The following is a 16502-nucleotide window of genomic DNA, read 5'->3' on the forward strand; positions in this document are numbered from 1 at the left end:
AGCTGCTCAGACAGTACTGTCAAAGGACACAGAACAAACAGCCAGCCCTATCTTCTTGTGCCCTTTTAAGATTTCTAAACTCACTTTCAGGAATGCTTGACAATACTTTGATACCAACAGTGGACAATGTTAATTGGAATTAAAGATCACGTGACATTTTGCATTAACCCGCTCTGGAAGTTTAAAAAATTGAGGAAAATGTAGCTCAGCATAGAACTACAGGGGGAGAGAAAAAAAAAAAAGTCAGAACAGAATATATAAGCTATACAGTAGTTTAGCTTTAGATCAGAACTTAAGGTAGCAGTGACAGACACAGGAGCATGCCCTGAAGAGAAGGCACCACACATCTCCTCTCCCTACCCCAGGAAGGTAGTTGTGGAGCTCAGCTTCTCTGGTCATTACCTTCTGCATTTCAAACTAAGACAGAACGTTACACACACAGGTCAGGGGCCTCCCCACCAGAAAACTGAACTGTGTGACAACCACTGTTTAAACACAACGTGTCTCAAGAAAACGAGGTCATTTGAGTCTGTTTATACCACAGGTATACTGAGTCCTATCTTTGCTGATAAAGAACTGGGGGAAAACAGGTATGATAGACTTTCTTCCAAATTCAGGACAGCACAAAGTAACCTCTTTGAAACTGAAAGACTATCAGATCAGCCTTATCAACTTTCAGCAAACTAACTTCAGAATAGAAAGGAAAAAAGCAGACAGTAAGAGTTCTGAAATCATCGTAAGGTGATTGAGCTGAATATTAGCCACCTAAATGGCCAGAATTACTAGAGCATGAGTGATCCTCCAAATCTTGGAATTTTAGCTCTTATTACAAAGAACTGACACCAATTTGGTGAATGAGCAGAACTGAATTTTTCACACTGTGCTAGTGCACTTACCTGGCTGTGCCTGTAGTAGCCTTCAAAGATAAGAGCAAAACTCCCACCAACTGTATCTACATATCCTTACTTGAAGGGTAAAATGACAAAGGGAGAGGTAAAAAGCAAGCAGTTTACTTCTCTTTGCACGATCTCTAAGGTGGCTGCATATGTATTCTGAGCAAAACAGAAAAAAGTTACCTTAGAGATGTCACCCAAGCTCCTTCAGCTGAGCAGTCACTGGAATATGGAGCCAACTTCTCACAATCAAGAGGGAGCAGGACCCCAGAAGCAAGTCAGCCTGCAAGATGTTGTATGGAAACGAGTTAGCAAGAACTAAATTAGCTTTTATTTAGATCTTTACTTGCTTGTCAACTAGGAATGTTTGAGAGCATGCCTCCCCTAGAGATTGGGACTGGAATTCACAGCAAGTTCCTTTCAGGATGCAAATGCTCTCACTCATTCCTGCGGGCTCTGACAGATGCTCTTTACCAAACCCACCAGCAGGGCTGAGGGGACACACTGTCCCCAGTTGCCTCAGCCACCCTCAGCTGAAAATTCCCAACCAGGGGTGGAGCAGAGCAGGATGCATGACTGTTCCTCACCAGGCAGGGATGGCCATTAGGGAAGAAAGGTTGAAGCAAAGTATATTAAACCATAGCAGCTGAACAGGCCTGGCTGTAGGCCCCAATACAAGGGAGGCAGCAGTTGGCAAAAGCAGCAGGACAGCTGGTGAAGGAGATAACCTTTCTAACTACAAAAGCTAAATCAGAGACAGCTTATCTACTGCAGCTCCCAAACACGTGTAGTGACATCCTACCAGGATAGGCACATCTATCTCATAACCTCTTTCACTGCTTTTATCAGATTTGGTTGACACAGATCTTCTACTAATATAATTATGGCAGCTATGTCTGCGTTATTTTTCAACAAAACAACTACACCCATTTTAACTATTGTGGACACATTATACAGATAGAGAGGTACCCTTTAACAGCAAAGCTTATTCCTTTACTCCCAAAGAAGGGGTTCAAACATTAATAACACCACATACTGATAGGGGTGATGCAATATAAATGCAAGCTGAAGAAGCTTGTCTTTTACACACAGTTCACGCCACCCAAAATGCACATGGAGGAGCCTATGGAAATAAACAAAGGAAAAGCATTTGCACCTCAGTACCATCTGCAGAGTGGTTCACACCAGCATGGACTACATAGGAAGCAGAGGCAGCCCAACACACTGATTAAGAGAACTGCATCTATTAGGAAGCACATCTACCCGAACAGCACACTGGGAAATCCAAAAGTAACAGCTGCTGCCACATCAGAACGGCACAACAGCACGCACAGGCGATGCCTGCAAAACAGAAACTAAGCAGCCACGCACACACACTTCCTCCCCCCACCACCCCTACGACACCAGCAACAAACCTGATATTAAACACTGGCCAGCATCCTGCTCTGCATTCCTGTCACATCAGGAATGGAAATGAGGGAAACTGCTAGCTGCTGCTCCATATAGCTGAAGGGCTCCTTCAGTTTACAGCACGTAACACAAATACTTGACATGACTGTTGCAGAGGGTTCTGTCGCCTTTTCTTTTCTTTTGCTCCTTTTCTTGAGCTCACCCATTTCAAATCTCACTAGGGACCCTCTGTGCTTACTAGACTTGTTTTTGATACGTTCCCTCTCAAAGACTGAGAGGTCTGAAATAAAAGCAGTTGTTCCTAGGCAAGTCACATTATATAAACAAGCAAGCAGAGAGCCACACACAAACTCTGCAAGTCAAGTTCAACACTAAAACCTGTCCAGCACCAAAACTGACAATGTGACAATGTCAAATGCAAGAGTAAATAAATTAGGCTGCAGCTTTTTGTCAGTGCTAAGTTCTGAGACTACAAATCCCAGCATCAACACTCCACTGTGATGCTCACATCTCCAACACGTTACAAGCTAATTTGTGATGGACAGATTGGGGGAATCTACTGACAGCAAGTGAAATACCTGGGTTACACTGCAATAATCAAGGCCTCTGTCAGACTTTCCATGGCTTTGGTATCTGCATTTCAACCACAGATGGAAGAAATGCACCTCCTCTAGAGCACAGATTCTGGATATCCAACTTCAAACTTAGCACCTACATTTCTTATCCCCATGGAAAGCACAGTCAGTGCTACCCCATACCCAGAGTGCCAGCCAGAAATTACCAGATCCACAAAAACCTTTAGGCATGGAGAAATCAACTAAAAACTGAAATGTGAAAGAGATCAAACCTTTTTACAAACATTTGGTGATCCACTGGACCAAAGAGACTGTGCCCTGTAAGCAGATGGGCAACAAATAGCCCCAAGCTTGTACAGGGCTCCTCATCTCGCACCAGTAAAGCTCAATAAGGTCACATTTCAGAGTTTGATCATTTTACCCAAAATGAATAAGCTCCATATGTGTGAGAGAGAAGGAAAGAAACAAACCAGGCAGCTCAGATGGGATGAGGAGAGCACGCAACTGTGTGATTAAGAAGAAATCATAATGCTTGTTTAAAAGGACAATTAGCTGATTAAGGACACAGGTACTACTCCAGCCTGGGCACTTTTTTGACCTCTGAGTGCTTGCTACTCTAACCTTGACTTTTCACTACGTGCAATGCAAGACAGAATAACTTCCAAGTCAGTTGACCTGCACACAATCTACCAAGAGAGGGGATCTCAAAGCACATCTAATTTTTCTTTCTATATTATTTTTATAAGAAGGACATACCCAGTGCTGTCAACCTGATGATGAGGCACACGATGATTCACAGAAGGAGAGAAGCATGGGCACTACTGTTTCATTTAATTTTTAAATATATGTAAAAAATGTGGTTTAAAATCGTATTTACATATAAGAAAATAGATAATGTAAAAATACATTGTTGCACTGTTACTGCAGATTACCCTGAGCTCGGATAAGATCCCATTCCTACACCAGCCCCATTTCCCTTGCACCTGCAAAATCATTTAAGCACCCACAAAGCTGGGTAGAAAATCAGTTTGTCTTCAGCTTGATCAGTCTGTAAGTCAGGGAACTCTGATTCTCACCTGCACAGGCACCAGCAACAAGGCAAGAAACTCCTATGGGCTGCAGTCTATACTTACATGAGCTGAAGTACCTGTGAAACCACATGTGGAACGTGAAACTGGTGATCAGAAGCAGATCTTAAAAACTGTCCCCTTTTTCATCTCAACAGATAATTGTGCTCACTTGCTATTCTTCTATGCAAGAAGCATGCAAAACTGCCACAAAGTGTCTAATGAGAGAATGTCCTACCAGCATATCCTACTCTTTCAATCAGAGATTCCTACACTAATGCATCAGCTTCCCCCTCCAGGAGCTAAGATCACTTCCCCTGTTCTCCCAAAAGTCCTTATTAGACAGGAAGCAAAGGCAATGCCATGAAAAGGGACATTTCAGATCAGCCTAACAGGTTCTAACCAGGATGGCACAGGTTGTACATCCATGCACCTGGAAATGGCTGTGCTGAAAAAGCTGAAAGGGTATGAAACACCCTCTACGAAAGAAAAACAAAAATCAGCATTAGGACAATTCAAAACATTGACAAGACAAGAGTTTGATGCAGTTGAAAAAGCAACCCAATGTTATCTTGCTTTACAGAGCTCACACCTAAATCTTTTCACAACCTACCACTTTCCTTCCAGCTCCAAAACAAAGCACTTACCTTAGGTCAGGGCTAAACTAACCCAGAAAAATACTTCACAATCTAAATAATAAGAATTTGGTACATGGGATTAGGAGAGACCTGTTTAAGGTTACAGTGATAACATGCAATAACTGATACATCTAATTCTAAAGCACTTTGAAGCTCCTGACAGAACTTCTGTAAAAAGGAAATCAGAGTCTTAGTTCAGTGATATACAAGGATATGTATTATTATTATTCTCCATCAAAAGCCTGACCACACACACAAGTGTTAGCCTATCAGCTGCAGGTGACAGTTCACTACAATGAGACTTTCACAAGACACTACTGCATATTATTTTGTGAGACAAGCTACTGACTATGTTTACACAGCCCTAACAATCACAGAAACATTACATTACGAATGAACAGAGACCCAAGCCCACACCATTCTGGCACCATTCAGTGCTTCGTTAGCAAAGGCCAATTTTGGAATCCAGCTCTGGAAGCTCTGAATACCAAGTTAAGCCAGGTGAACCTGGAGGGAGGAAAAGCAGATGGAGCAAAAACAGAGCAAGACAGGTTGAAATGAGAAAGGCAGCACACACCAAAGTATATTGCTTGGAGAAAAAAAAAATATAAAAGGGCTGATGCTGAGCTTAAAAATGAAGGAATTGGACCCTAGGACCAGATTAAACTCAGAGTAGGTCAAAAATGATCAGGAGTCAGTACCACCTACCCTAATTCAACCCGTCCTTGGAAATCCCGGGGAAGGTTGGTCCCGGTCCAGGTCTGCAGCCCCATGAGTACACCTGCCCGGGGGACTGCCAGGCACACCGGGTGTCCCCACCGGGGCAGCCGGCGCTCCCGGGACCACCCACACCCCTCCCGTGCCGGGGGGCAGCACGAACGGGCCCCCAGCCCCACCAGCCTCCTCACCATGTTGGTTTCATGTTACCGCCACGGTTTCCGAGCTCCTTCCTGCGCGCAGCTCCTGCGGAAGGGAACGAAGGGCACAAAGGGAAGGGACGCTCGCTCTGTCCGCTGGGCACAGCCCTGCCCCGGCACCGCGCTGCCCAGCCCGGGGAACCCCGCCCCGGCCGTGCCCCGCAGGGGAAAGCGCCCGGGTCTCACCCCCGCACGCACGGGGACGTGCCGGGCTCCTGCCAGCCCCTCCTCACGGGGCCGCGAACGGACCCCTCCAGCCCAGGCCCATCCCGGTGCTCGCTGCCCCCTCTCCGCAGCTGCTCACGGGGCCGTGCCTGTGTATCCCCTCTCCCTTCACGGGGCCGCACCCGGGTCTCCCCTCAAGACAGCGCGCGCGGATCAGCCCCCCGCCCCTCAGCCTGGCCAGTCCCCGCCCGCCGCGGCTCACCGGGGCCGGCGCTGCCTGCCCGGCCGGGACACCGGAACGCGGAGCCCCAGCGCCGCCGCTCCCCGCCGCTCGAATCAACAACAAGATGGCGGCCCCCGAGCGGGCGGAGCTTGGCGCTGGCCGTCATAGCAACCGCGCCATCCAAAGCCCGCCCCGCCGCCCTCCGCGCCAATCCACACGCGAGCCCCGCCCCGCGGGGGCCCTCCTGGACGTTGATAGGTTAAGCCCAATGTCGCTCAAGAGAGGAGCCGCCCCGCCCTTTCCCGAGCGCGGACGGCAGCGCACGTTAGGCACACGTGACGCCCGCCAATGACCCGCCCCCTCACGGGCAGCGCCGTCTCATTGGCTGCCAGCGGGGAAGGGGGGGGCTCCGCCAATGGGCGCGGCCCGCGCTCGGAGCCCACCCCCGGCAGCTCCGCGCTCCGAGCCCCCATCCCCGCTCCGAGCCGCCATCCCCGCTCCGAGCCCACCCCCGGCAGCTCTGTGCTCCCCGCTCCGAACCCCCTCCGGCCGGTCTGCACTCCGTGCTGCCCGATACAAACCCACACCCAGCCTTCCCGCGGTCCATGGACACACTCAGAGCTCCCCGCCCCGAGCTCCCGGGGCCGCTCCGCATCCCCCCACGGCCGCCGCTCCGAGCGGGGTCTCGCCAGTGGGACGAGCTCACACACCACTCCGGTACAGTAAAGGGTTTAATTCCCGAACGGTCACGGTTGCCGTGGGTTCAGGGCAAAAGGGACCCTCAGGCAGAGTCACACAGCTGACCTCTCTCACTGTGAAATTTCACGGCTGGCTCCTGTCCCCCCTCCTTCCCCTTAGTCACCTACTCCCCAAATTAGTCTCTTCCCTCTTATCCCGACAGCGCTTCATTTCCCCGGGAGCTGCCAGGGAGGCGTCCCGCGGCGCGATCCTTTGAAATTCAAATAACCGGTTTCCCACCTCTCGCTGACTGACGCCTTCAAAGCTTCCCGCTGCTCCCAGCTCCTCCTGCGGCGTCCCGCTCACCTGCACCCCCGCTAATTCACTTTTCCTCCCAATTATCAACCCATCCCCTCCGCCGACCAGCTGCTCATCCCACCCGTCTGCGCCTGCGAGCGCTGGAACAAAGCAGAGCTTGAGGGGGGTGTGGGACTAGGGGCAAAAGTTTCTCAAAATGACCCGTGGCTGCGTTTTCTTGAACCAGATAACTTTCCTGTGGAGGACTGCCCCGGCTGGGTCACATCCAGAGGCTACAGAGATGCTTCTGTCACTGAAGCAGACCTGGCCAAAGCCCTCGTAATATTTTTTGCAGTGCCGAGCCTGCTGCCACTCTTGTTCTGGGTCATGCCACTCACATCGCTGACGAGACAGTGCTAATGACCACCACAGCAGGACAGCCACCAGTGTCACTACCCGGCAACGGGACTCCCTAAGGCAATCACAGCAGCATGTGCAATCTCTGACACCATTTATTAGGTCTGAGGTGGCTCAGGGTCTGGCTGCACCCCATGTGCAGCTGGTTTGGCCACAAAGGACGGGTCTCCTCCTTGGGGGGTCACACCAGGTGTCTGCCAGAACACAGTGCTCTACCCAGCACTGCCCACATGGACCTGTGGGTCACAAGGAGCCTCTCATCCAGTCAAGCCCTTCAGATCCAGCGCCGAGCCCCAGTCACGCTGTTGAAGAGATAATCCCTGCCGGTGCCTGAGATGGAGGCAGCACTCAGTCACTTCCCCTGGGCCTGGTCCCCATCTCTCCTGTCCCCAGACCCCTCTGCCCTGGGGGACACAACCCCAGGCTGCTCTTGGGGCTGCTGGGGCTGTGAGAGAGGGCACTCACGTGGGTCCTGAGCATGGCCATCGAACTGTCCCTGTGTGGAGGAGAGACAGGAGTGGCTGCTGAGGGCCACAGGGTTCTTCCTGCCTCCCTAGCAGGGCACCCAGCAACTTACTGGGCTGCTGGCATGTGCGTGTCCCTGTTCCTCCTTGCCCCCGGTGTGCTCCACCACATCCCAGGAGCTGCAGAAGGAAGAGAGCAAGGGGAGGGCACTGTCAGTGATGGGCCCCCGGCCTCAACCCTGAGAGATGCTGCTGGGAACAAGTTGCCAGCCAGGTTTTTCCCTGCCAGCTGCACCCAGTCGAGCCCATCATCTACCTACCTGATTGTCCCCTGGCAAAGACAGGGATTGTGGCAGGGCCACGCTCCCCCAAGCACCACCACCTTTCACCAGTGCCTGAGAGCACCAAGCAGGTCTGCCACCACATCTGCTTGTTTCCCCATGTGCTGGCACACATCACTCTTGTGCTCAGAGGATGCTGTGCTGGGGGAGCTGCCAGGACCACCCAAAGGGGCTGAGCCCGATTCTTCTCCCTTGCATGGTCACTATGGCCCCAGAGCCACCAAGTACTGTGTCCCCAGCCTCACCAGTGAACCTGGATCCAGCTATGCATCACCTCAGGGCAGTTATGCCACCAGAGTGGCTGTTATCCTGCCCGTGGGCTTGCATGTCTCCTCCTTGCTGTGCAGACACTTGGCACAGCCTGGTCTAGCATCTCTTCAGGCTCTCTCCTCTGTCACCTGTCACCATCAGTGATCCTCCAGGGGGTTGTGCAGCCTGCTCACCTTCTCCCTGTGAGCTTTCCCTGACAAATGGGGCTCACCCCTGCCAAACAGAGGCTCCCCTGGTGAGCTGCAGTTACCTCAGCCCTGGTGCCAGGACCCAGCCTTGCAGCAGGCATTGGCACCAGCACTGTGCCATCCCACCCTGTCCACTGCAGAGTTTGTGCCCCAGCCTGGCCATTGACATCACTGTCTACTGGCCAAATTGCTCTCTCTGCTCCCATAGCTCCCATCAGGGCTGCCCTTGCCCTGGGCAGAGACGGCTCCCTGACACAGCAAGCCATGGCCAAATGCAGGGTATATTAAACATCCCTATGTGCTGTGTCTCCCTGGCTACCTGCAAGGACAATACAACTGCCAAAATGACTGCTCTGGCCATATAGCACTCACCTCTTGCCCAGGAACAGCTTGCCAGGGGCCCAGTTGCTGTGGGAGGAGCAGAAGGCAGCCATGAACCCCTAGTCTTGCTCACTGTGCCATGCTGTGGGGTGGGCTGGGGCTCACCTGCACAGCAGGTTCCGTGCCATGCAGCCCAGGGTGGCCAGCAGCAGGGCACCAGAGATGGTCAGCACGGCCACAAACCAGGCCGGTGGGTGCCACACTGCCTCTGTCTGCGTGACAACCAGCGGCTCCTTCGGCAGCGTCTGTGGAGGCACTGGGGTGAGGGGACATGGGAGGTTCAATGGACCCTGGAGCACCACCTGGTCAGTGGGCTCTGCTCACCGTGTGCTGGGTGGTGGTGCTGGGTGGCACTGGGGTGCTCCAGGGGGTGACGTGCACCACCAGTGCCACCATGCTGCTGCGGCGGCGGGCACCAGAGCCGCCCCACACCTCCACCAGTAGGACAAAGGTGCGGGGCTTGGCTTGGTCATTGGGAAGGTAGACAAGGGTGTTCCCTTCCAGCCGAAAGCGCCCATCCTCATTGCCTGGATGAGAGGGTCTGCTCAATGTCACACCATGGCCAAGGGCTAGTTTGTGCCATGGCTTGGCCATTCCTCACCTCCAACAATGGTGTATGCCAGCACGACGCTGTCGGGGCTGCTGTGGCACACCAGGTGGGTGACAGGCTGGCGGCTGCCCGGGGACCCAGCCGTGATCCGCAGCTCCTGCACCTCAGGGATGCACACCGGCAGCTGGTCCGGAACAGCCTGCCAGGAGCAGGGGGAAGCGGTAGGGCACCCACAGTGCTCACACCCACCACAGCTCACCCAACGGGCTGCCCTCGCACCTGCAGGCGCACGGACACATCACACAGGCGGCTCTGCCTCTTCCTTAGGTCCAGGTCATTGTGGGTGTCCGTCAGCCGCACCACCAGCCTGTAGCTCTTCTGGTGCTGGGAGTCCAGGGGTCCCACCACGCGGATCTCACCTGTGGAGTGGCGTGAGCTGCTGGGAACCGGTAGGTGCCATGGGGTGTGGCGGGGGCTGGGAAAGGGGCTGGGTGCTCACCAGTGCGCCTGTCAATGGAGAAGGGCTGTGCAGGCCCAGACCCCCCCTCCACACTGTACTCAAGGCTGTCCGGCGGGTAGTCGCGGTCAGTGCCAGCCACACGCCCCACGATGCTGCCGAAAGCTGCTGTCTCTGGCACAGTGAAGGTGGCACTGCTGGGGCACACCGGTCTGAATTCGTTGACAGGTGTCACCGTCACTAGCACAGGCACACGGGCTGTGTGGCACACGGCAGCTCAGCCATGCTGGCACCACCCCACAGCCTGTGCCAGTGGGGACAGAGGCACCAGCCCTGGGGTGGGCATCTCTGGGGCAGCAGGAAAGGAATATTTCCTCTGTGATCTGCTGGTTTGGGATTGGGAAAGGTCTTTTCCCACCCTAGGGACATGGGCACTCACTGCTCTGTAGGGGCTGCCCTCCCACTGTCACCACAATGGTGGCCGTGAACTGGAAGCCCAGAGCAGCCATGGCCTCTGAGTCATAGTCCAGTGTGGTGTTGACCTGCCAAGCCAGGACGGAAGTGTCAGACAGAGCTGAGATGCCCTGCAAAGCTGAGATACCCTGCAAGGCTAGAGCATCCCGCAAAGCCAGGGTGTCCCACAAAGCTGTGATAACAGGGGAGAAGGAGGGAGCAAGTGAGGAGAACAAGCAGGCCTTGGGGAGCAGGGAGCCCTGAGGAGCCCTGGCCCAGAATCTGGCATGACAGCACATGTCACAGGGTCCCACTTGTCCCACTGGGCTCCCGGGGTCTAGGCTTGCTGTCCACCTGGGCACTGACCATGACCCTGCTCACCTTCAGCCGTGGCCCCTCCATGCAGAAGTGGGAGTGGGAGGAGGGAGGCCCCTCAAGAGCATAGTGCAGACACCCATCAGTGCTGGTGGAGTCGGTGCACCTCAGTGTCACCAAGGTGGTGCCAGGGGACACTGTTTCAAGCACCTGGGACCTGTGGCAGGGCAGCCAGCAGCTCAGCCTCTGTCCCATGTCCTGGGTGCAGCAGAGAGTCCCACACCCCCCACTCTCCCCTGAACCATACACAAAGATGGCTGGGACACATCTCGGTGCCTGGCAGTCTGTCCCCTGCACAGTGATGTTGACCGTGGCGGTGGCGTGGTCGTCGGGATGCAGCGCGTTGTAAGCCCGGATGAGGAGGTGGGCACCGGTCACCTCCAGCCGGCGGGTGCTGCGGATCTCACCTGTCACTGCAGGAGGAGCCACGGCCTCACACTGGGCACGGGGATAGGGACAGGACATCCCTGGGGACTCCTGCTGCCCTGCTCACCCTCATCAATGGTGAAGAGCGCGGGTGCCACAGGAGCGAGGATGGCATAGCGGACATTGTCACCTCTGGCATAGACCCGTGTGACCACCTCCCAGGGGCCAATGTCTTCTGTCACCGTCACAGCCCAGTGCGGCTCGCTGCAGGCGAGGTGGGCAATGTGGCACCATCTGATGCCACCAGCACCCCCTTTCCTGTCCCAACCCCACTCACAGGAAGGTGACGCGGGGACGGCGCGATGGCAGCACCTCCACCCTTACAGCCCCGCTGCAGTTGTGCCCGTGACGATCCATCACCTCAATCTCCAACCTGAACGTCTGTGGGGCAGCACCGGGGCAGCTGTGGGACAGCCCCGAGTGGCACCAATGATGGGGATGGGGACAGGGATAGGGATGAGGATAGTAACAGGGACAGGGACAGGAATAGCAAAGAGATGGGAACAGAAACAGGGACAGAGACAAAGAAGGAGAGGGGGCAAGAGATGAGAATGGGGCTTAGAGCAGGAACAGAGGTGGAAAGAGGGGTAGAGATGGAGATGAGTATGAGCTGGAGACTAGAATGGGCAGGCATACAGACAGGGATGAGGATAAGGCCAGAACCTGAGATGCAGAAGGGGATGGGGACAGGGCTGGGGCCATCCTAGGTCCAAGGGGAGACAGGAGCCTAATGAGAAGAGCAGGATGTGGAGAGCTGCGGGCAATGCCAGCATGAGGCTAAGCCCCAGCAGACTAAGAGGTGTCTGTGACCAACCTGAGGCTGCTGGTGCCCACCTGGTTGTCCTTGCTGGGGTCAAAACCATTGTCAGGAGCCAGCACCAGGCCCCGGCGGGTCAGTGTGAGTGGTGTGTTGTGGTTTCGGAGCCTGAACTGCAGAAAGGAGGGTGATGAGAACCCCTGTTCCACTCCTCCACACCCGGGGTTCTGCTGTCTCCAAGGCTGCTCCCTTCTATGGGGGTGTGGGCCCCCAGGGAACTGCCACTCACCGTCAGCCCGCCCAGTGGCTGCCGCAGCACTGCATACAGGGGTGTCCGGGGTGCCACGTCGGCCGGCACCTCCACCACATCACCCTCTGGAGCACAGCATGGCTGTGGGAGCTTGGTACTGGCTGGCACCCACAGCCCCCGCTGCCCTGTGCCCCTGTTTCCTACCTGCACTGGCAAAGGGGGTGTCACACCGCAGCACCTGCCCCGCTGTCACCCGGACAAAGAGCCGCCCTTCCACCTCATCCTCACCGGGACAAGCAGCCCGCAGGATCAGCATGTACTGGTTCACCTGGCGGGCATCGAGCTCCGCACCAGCACGCAGCGTCACCTGCCGTGGGGACACGTAACTCAGCAGGGCGCCTGCCAGCTCCTGCCCCACTCCCTGTTCCCCAGCCGCACCTCTGCCCGGAACGTGGTGGCATCCGTGGGGTCAGAGCTGATGGCGATGGAGTTGAAGGGGTGGTCAGGCTCGATGCTATCCAGAGTGACATTGGGGCTGCTGCTTGAGTTGCTGCAGGACACGGTCACCTCAGCCACACGGGTGCCTGGCACTGTGTCCTCACTCAGGGCCACCACATGTGGCAAGTCAGGCAGGACTGGTGGGAGACCCCAGGGACCACTGATGGCTCATCCAGCTGTGCTTATGGAGCTCTGCTGCTGCATCTAAGCACCAGTGCAGGCACACGTCCCCCTGCAAGGCACAGCTGGGTCCAGGGCAACCCACTCTTACCTGTTGCTCTGACGAAAGTCCCTGCAAAGAGGACAGTGTCACTCCAGCCTGCCAGGTGTGCCCCAGCAATGCCCTGGGGAGGCCCCAGAATTCCCTCTGTGATGCTCTGATGAAACCTCAGTGGTGTCTGGAAATGCCACAGTGATGCCCTTAAGATGCCCCAGTAACACCCTGGCAATGCTGAGGACAATCTGAGGACACCCTGAGGACACCCTGGTAATGCCCTGAGGATGCTCCAGTGATGCTCCCTCCTTGCCTCAACCCAGCCAGGCAGCTGCCAATCCCTCTGCCCATCCTGGGGTCAGCCCCAGGCATGTGGGAGAAACCGAGGAGAGCCTCTCCCCTATCGCCTCCCTCTCAGTCATCCACCAAGGATCTGGCAAAGAGCGCCTCCAACATTGTGACCTTGAAGCACCTACCTGGGACACAGAGGCTGAGGAGGAGGAAGGTGAGGTGTCCGTGCATGCCCATGGCTCGCTGGGTGTTTGGGACAAGCTGAAGCCGGTTGCCAGGGGTGCTGGGCACCACCCCGGCCCGGCGTCACGCCGTCCATCCACACCCGTGGTGGCCCGCCCGGCCAGGGAAGGGACAGGGCACGGCTCCAGTGCCCCCAGCTCTGCACGCCGCCGCTTCCAGCCCCTTGCCACTCGCAGCTCCGTGGGGTTTGGCTGCCACCCCATGCTGCTTCACCACGCGGCACGCTCGGAACCGGGAAAATTAGCTGGGAAGTAATTTTTGGCCGTGTTCTCGTTCATTTGCAAACCAGTACCGCTTCTCCCGGGATCCCCATTAAGCGCTATTAGTTCCCAATTACGGGCGCTGCGGCCAGGGTCACTCTTCCCTTCCCTCCTCCAGCGCCCAGCCCAGCTCTGGCAGCCCGGTGGCGGGGGGTGCCAGCGGTGGGTGCCTCCGGGGCCCTGTACCGGGGCTGCCCGCCTTCCCGCCAGGGCATACCGGGCTCTGGGACCCCCGGTGCCCGAGGTGCTGCCGGCTGGGACACAGATCCCGCCTGGCCCGGCGGTGCCCGGGTGGTGCCCGGCGCGGGGCCCCGGGGCGGCGGGGAGGGGTCCGTGGGCGGGGCGGGGCCCCGGGGCGGCGGTGCCGGTGCGGGCCGGGCTCACGTTACGGCGGCCCCATTGGCCGGGGCGGGGCGGGGCGGGGCCGCCGGGCAGCGCCGGGAGGCGGCGGGCACAGCCGGGTGCTCCGTCCGCTGCTGCTGCTGCTGCTGCTCCGGCACCGGCGGCACTAGGAGCGGGGCCGGGAGCAGCGCCGGGGGAGCAGGACCGGGCATGCACAACGCCCGCCCGGACGAGCTCGGCGCCGACCGGGTGAGTGCCGCCGCGGGCACCGGGAGGGAACGGGACGGGACGGGACCACCGTACCCGCGCCCCACCGCCCCCCGATGCCAAGTGACGTCCGAGCGCTGTCGATGATATCAGGGCCGTGACATTACACGCGAGGCCAAAGGCGGCGCGGGGGACGTTGGCGTCCGGTGGGACACTGGTGGTGTGGGGGCACGGGTGGCCAGCGGCCACAGTGTCCAGCTGTCAAGATGCCAGCGGCACCGTCCCCCCGGAGCTGCCACCCACCTGAGCTGCCCCGAGGGACGGCGGTGACAGGGTGGCCCTTCGGCTCTCCTGGGGCTGCCACATGCTTACCCAGCACCTCACAACCGGCTGCCCCGGTGTTCCCGGCCAGCGGCGGGACTGGGCGGCTCGGAGTGGTGGCACGTTGCCACTAGGGCTAGATGAGAGGGTCGCAGCCAGCGGGGAGGGGGACGGGGATCGGGACGGGGACGTGGAGAGCAACAAGGACAGTCCTGCCAGCAGCTCTGTCAGGACCAGCCAGAGGGGACAGAATTATCGGTCCTGGAAGCAATCCCTTCTGCACACTCAGCTTCCCGCGACTCCAGCGCGGAAAGGAAAGCGGACGTAACACCCTGCTTTTGGGTTCAGACAATAGGAATTCAAGAGCGAGGAGCGGCCCGGCTGCGGGAGCCAGGAGTTCCTTCCAGCGCCTGCCCGGCCGTGCTCCGTTCAGCCCTGGCTGCCTTGGTCCCCTGTTTTCCTCGCCGTTTGGGGGGGCTCGGGCCTTGGGCGCAGGCCTGGCTGCACCCTGACGTCACCTGGGGTGTCCCCAGCTGGAGGGCACAGGGTGGGTGGGTGGCCCTGCCAGCGCACGGGGGGAGAGCCCCACCCCAGCACCCGCGGGAGCCCTGGGGCTGCCGCTGGCCCCGTGCCACCGAGTGGGACTCTGCTGGAGGGGTGTCCCGGTTGCCTCCCCACAGAGACGGGGGCACTCGAGGGGCTGTCGGGGGGGCAGTGGGGCGCCCGCTCCTACGTGCCGTGGCCCTCTGTCATTTCCCGCAGGCACGGCCGGGGCTGGGTGCCTGCTTGCTCACCCGACAAGCCGCTGCACGCCGGCCGGCTCCGCGCAGGAGCCGCAGGAAAGCGGGGCCCGGGGCTGCGGGCAAGCCGGGGCCTGCGCCCCGCTCTCCGCACCCTGCTGCACGCCCATTGCGCCAGCGAAGCCCCCGAGTCGGGGGGGGGGGGGGGGCGCGGGGTGCCGGGATGGGTTGGGATGGGAGATCGCGGCGCTGACTGGGGGCAGTGGCGACAACCGTGCTGATGTGCCCTTTCCCTGCAGTGGTGCCGGCGGGACGCAGGGCCGACGCCGCGGGCGCACATGCACGGCATGCGGCAGGCACCGCACCACCTCGGAAGGGCGCCGGGGCCGGCCCCCCGTCCCCCGCGCCCCGGCTCGGCGGCGGACTCGGCCTGCAGCCTGGATCCGGGTGGCGAGGAGGAGGAGGGGGGGGGGCCCGGCCGCTCGCTCCCCCCCGGCCAGCGAGCGCAGCCTGGAGTTCGACTCGGGGTACTCGGAGGCCTCGGGGGGCACGTGGAGGGAAGAGGAGGTGCCCGTGCGCCGCCGGCATCTGCTGCCCTGCCAGCGGGCACACCGGCTCTCCGCCGGCCCCGCCGCCCCACCGCCCGCCCCCGCCCGCCGTGTCCGCCCCAAATCCACCTCGGACGCCTGCCTGGAGCAGTGGCGGGCGCTGGAGCCCGCCGACACGCAGGACTGGACCGTAGCACTGCTGTCGCAGAGCCGGAACCGGCAGCCCCTGGTGCTGGGCGACAACTGCTTCGCCGACCTGGTGGAGAACTGGATGGACCTGCCCGAGGTGGGCGCTGAACCGCGTCGCCGAGCCCCCGCCGAGCCTTCCCGCCGGCTGGCCAAGCCCCCCGCCTTCCTGCTCAGCCTTTCGGGCAACGTACGCCGTAAGCTGGCGAACATGGCCCGGCCCCGGGGGGCCGACGGTGCCCGGGCGGGGGGCCGCGACACCACCAAGCGTTTCTCCTGCCCGCTGGGGCTGGGGGGACAGCCCAAGGGCGCCTGCTTCCACCAGTCCCACAGCAACATCGCCCAGCTGGCCACGGACTTCCACCGCTTCACCGCCCTGATGAACAGCCGCAGCCGCCAGCCCATCATCTGCAACGACGTTATCGGCTACATTTAGCCCTGCTGCTGCGGCCCGCACCCC

At 58.3% G+C, this 16502-nt stretch overlaps 2 protein-coding genes across 2 annotated transcripts; one reads left to right on the top strand and one right to left on the bottom strand.

Annotated features, from left to right (window-relative positions):
* Nucleotides 1–1155: 1155 nt before the first annotated feature.
* On the bottom strand, nt 1156–14252 carry CDHR4 (cadherin related family member 4). Its single transcript, XM_069028325.1, is given in 24 exon segments — nt 1156–1176; nt 5492–5546; nt 6867–7610; nt 7746–7776; nt 7858–7924; nt 8916–8951; nt 9030–9169; nt 9249–9451; nt 9526–9673; nt 9754–9893; nt 9974–10189; nt 10371–10473; nt 10766–10916; nt 11007–11172; nt 11253–11389; nt 11463–11566; nt 12020–12115; nt 12232–12317; nt 12397–12559; nt 12631–12827; nt 12962–13062; nt 13064–13163; nt 13381–13438; nt 14088–14252. Coding segments are annotated over 22 exon segments (2664 nt in total). The 3' UTR covers nt 1156–1176; nt 5492–5546; nt 6867–7554.
* On the top strand, nt 14154–16492 carry INKA1 (inka box actin regulator 1). Its single transcript, XM_069027905.1, is given in 3 exon segments — nt 14154–14289; nt 15608–15772; nt 15774–16492. Coding segments are annotated over 3 exon segments (909 nt in total). The 5' UTR covers nt 14154–14250; the 3' UTR covers nt 16479–16492.
* The last annotated feature ends 10 nt before the right edge of the window (nt 16493–16502 follow it).

Source organism: Aphelocoma coerulescens, chromosome 12 (assembly GCF_041296385.1).
Source record: "Aphelocoma coerulescens isolate FSJ_1873_10779 chromosome 12, UR_Acoe_1.0, whole genome shotgun sequence".
Lineage (NCBI taxonomy): Eukaryota > Metazoa > Chordata > Aves > Passeriformes > Corvidae > Aphelocoma > Aphelocoma coerulescens.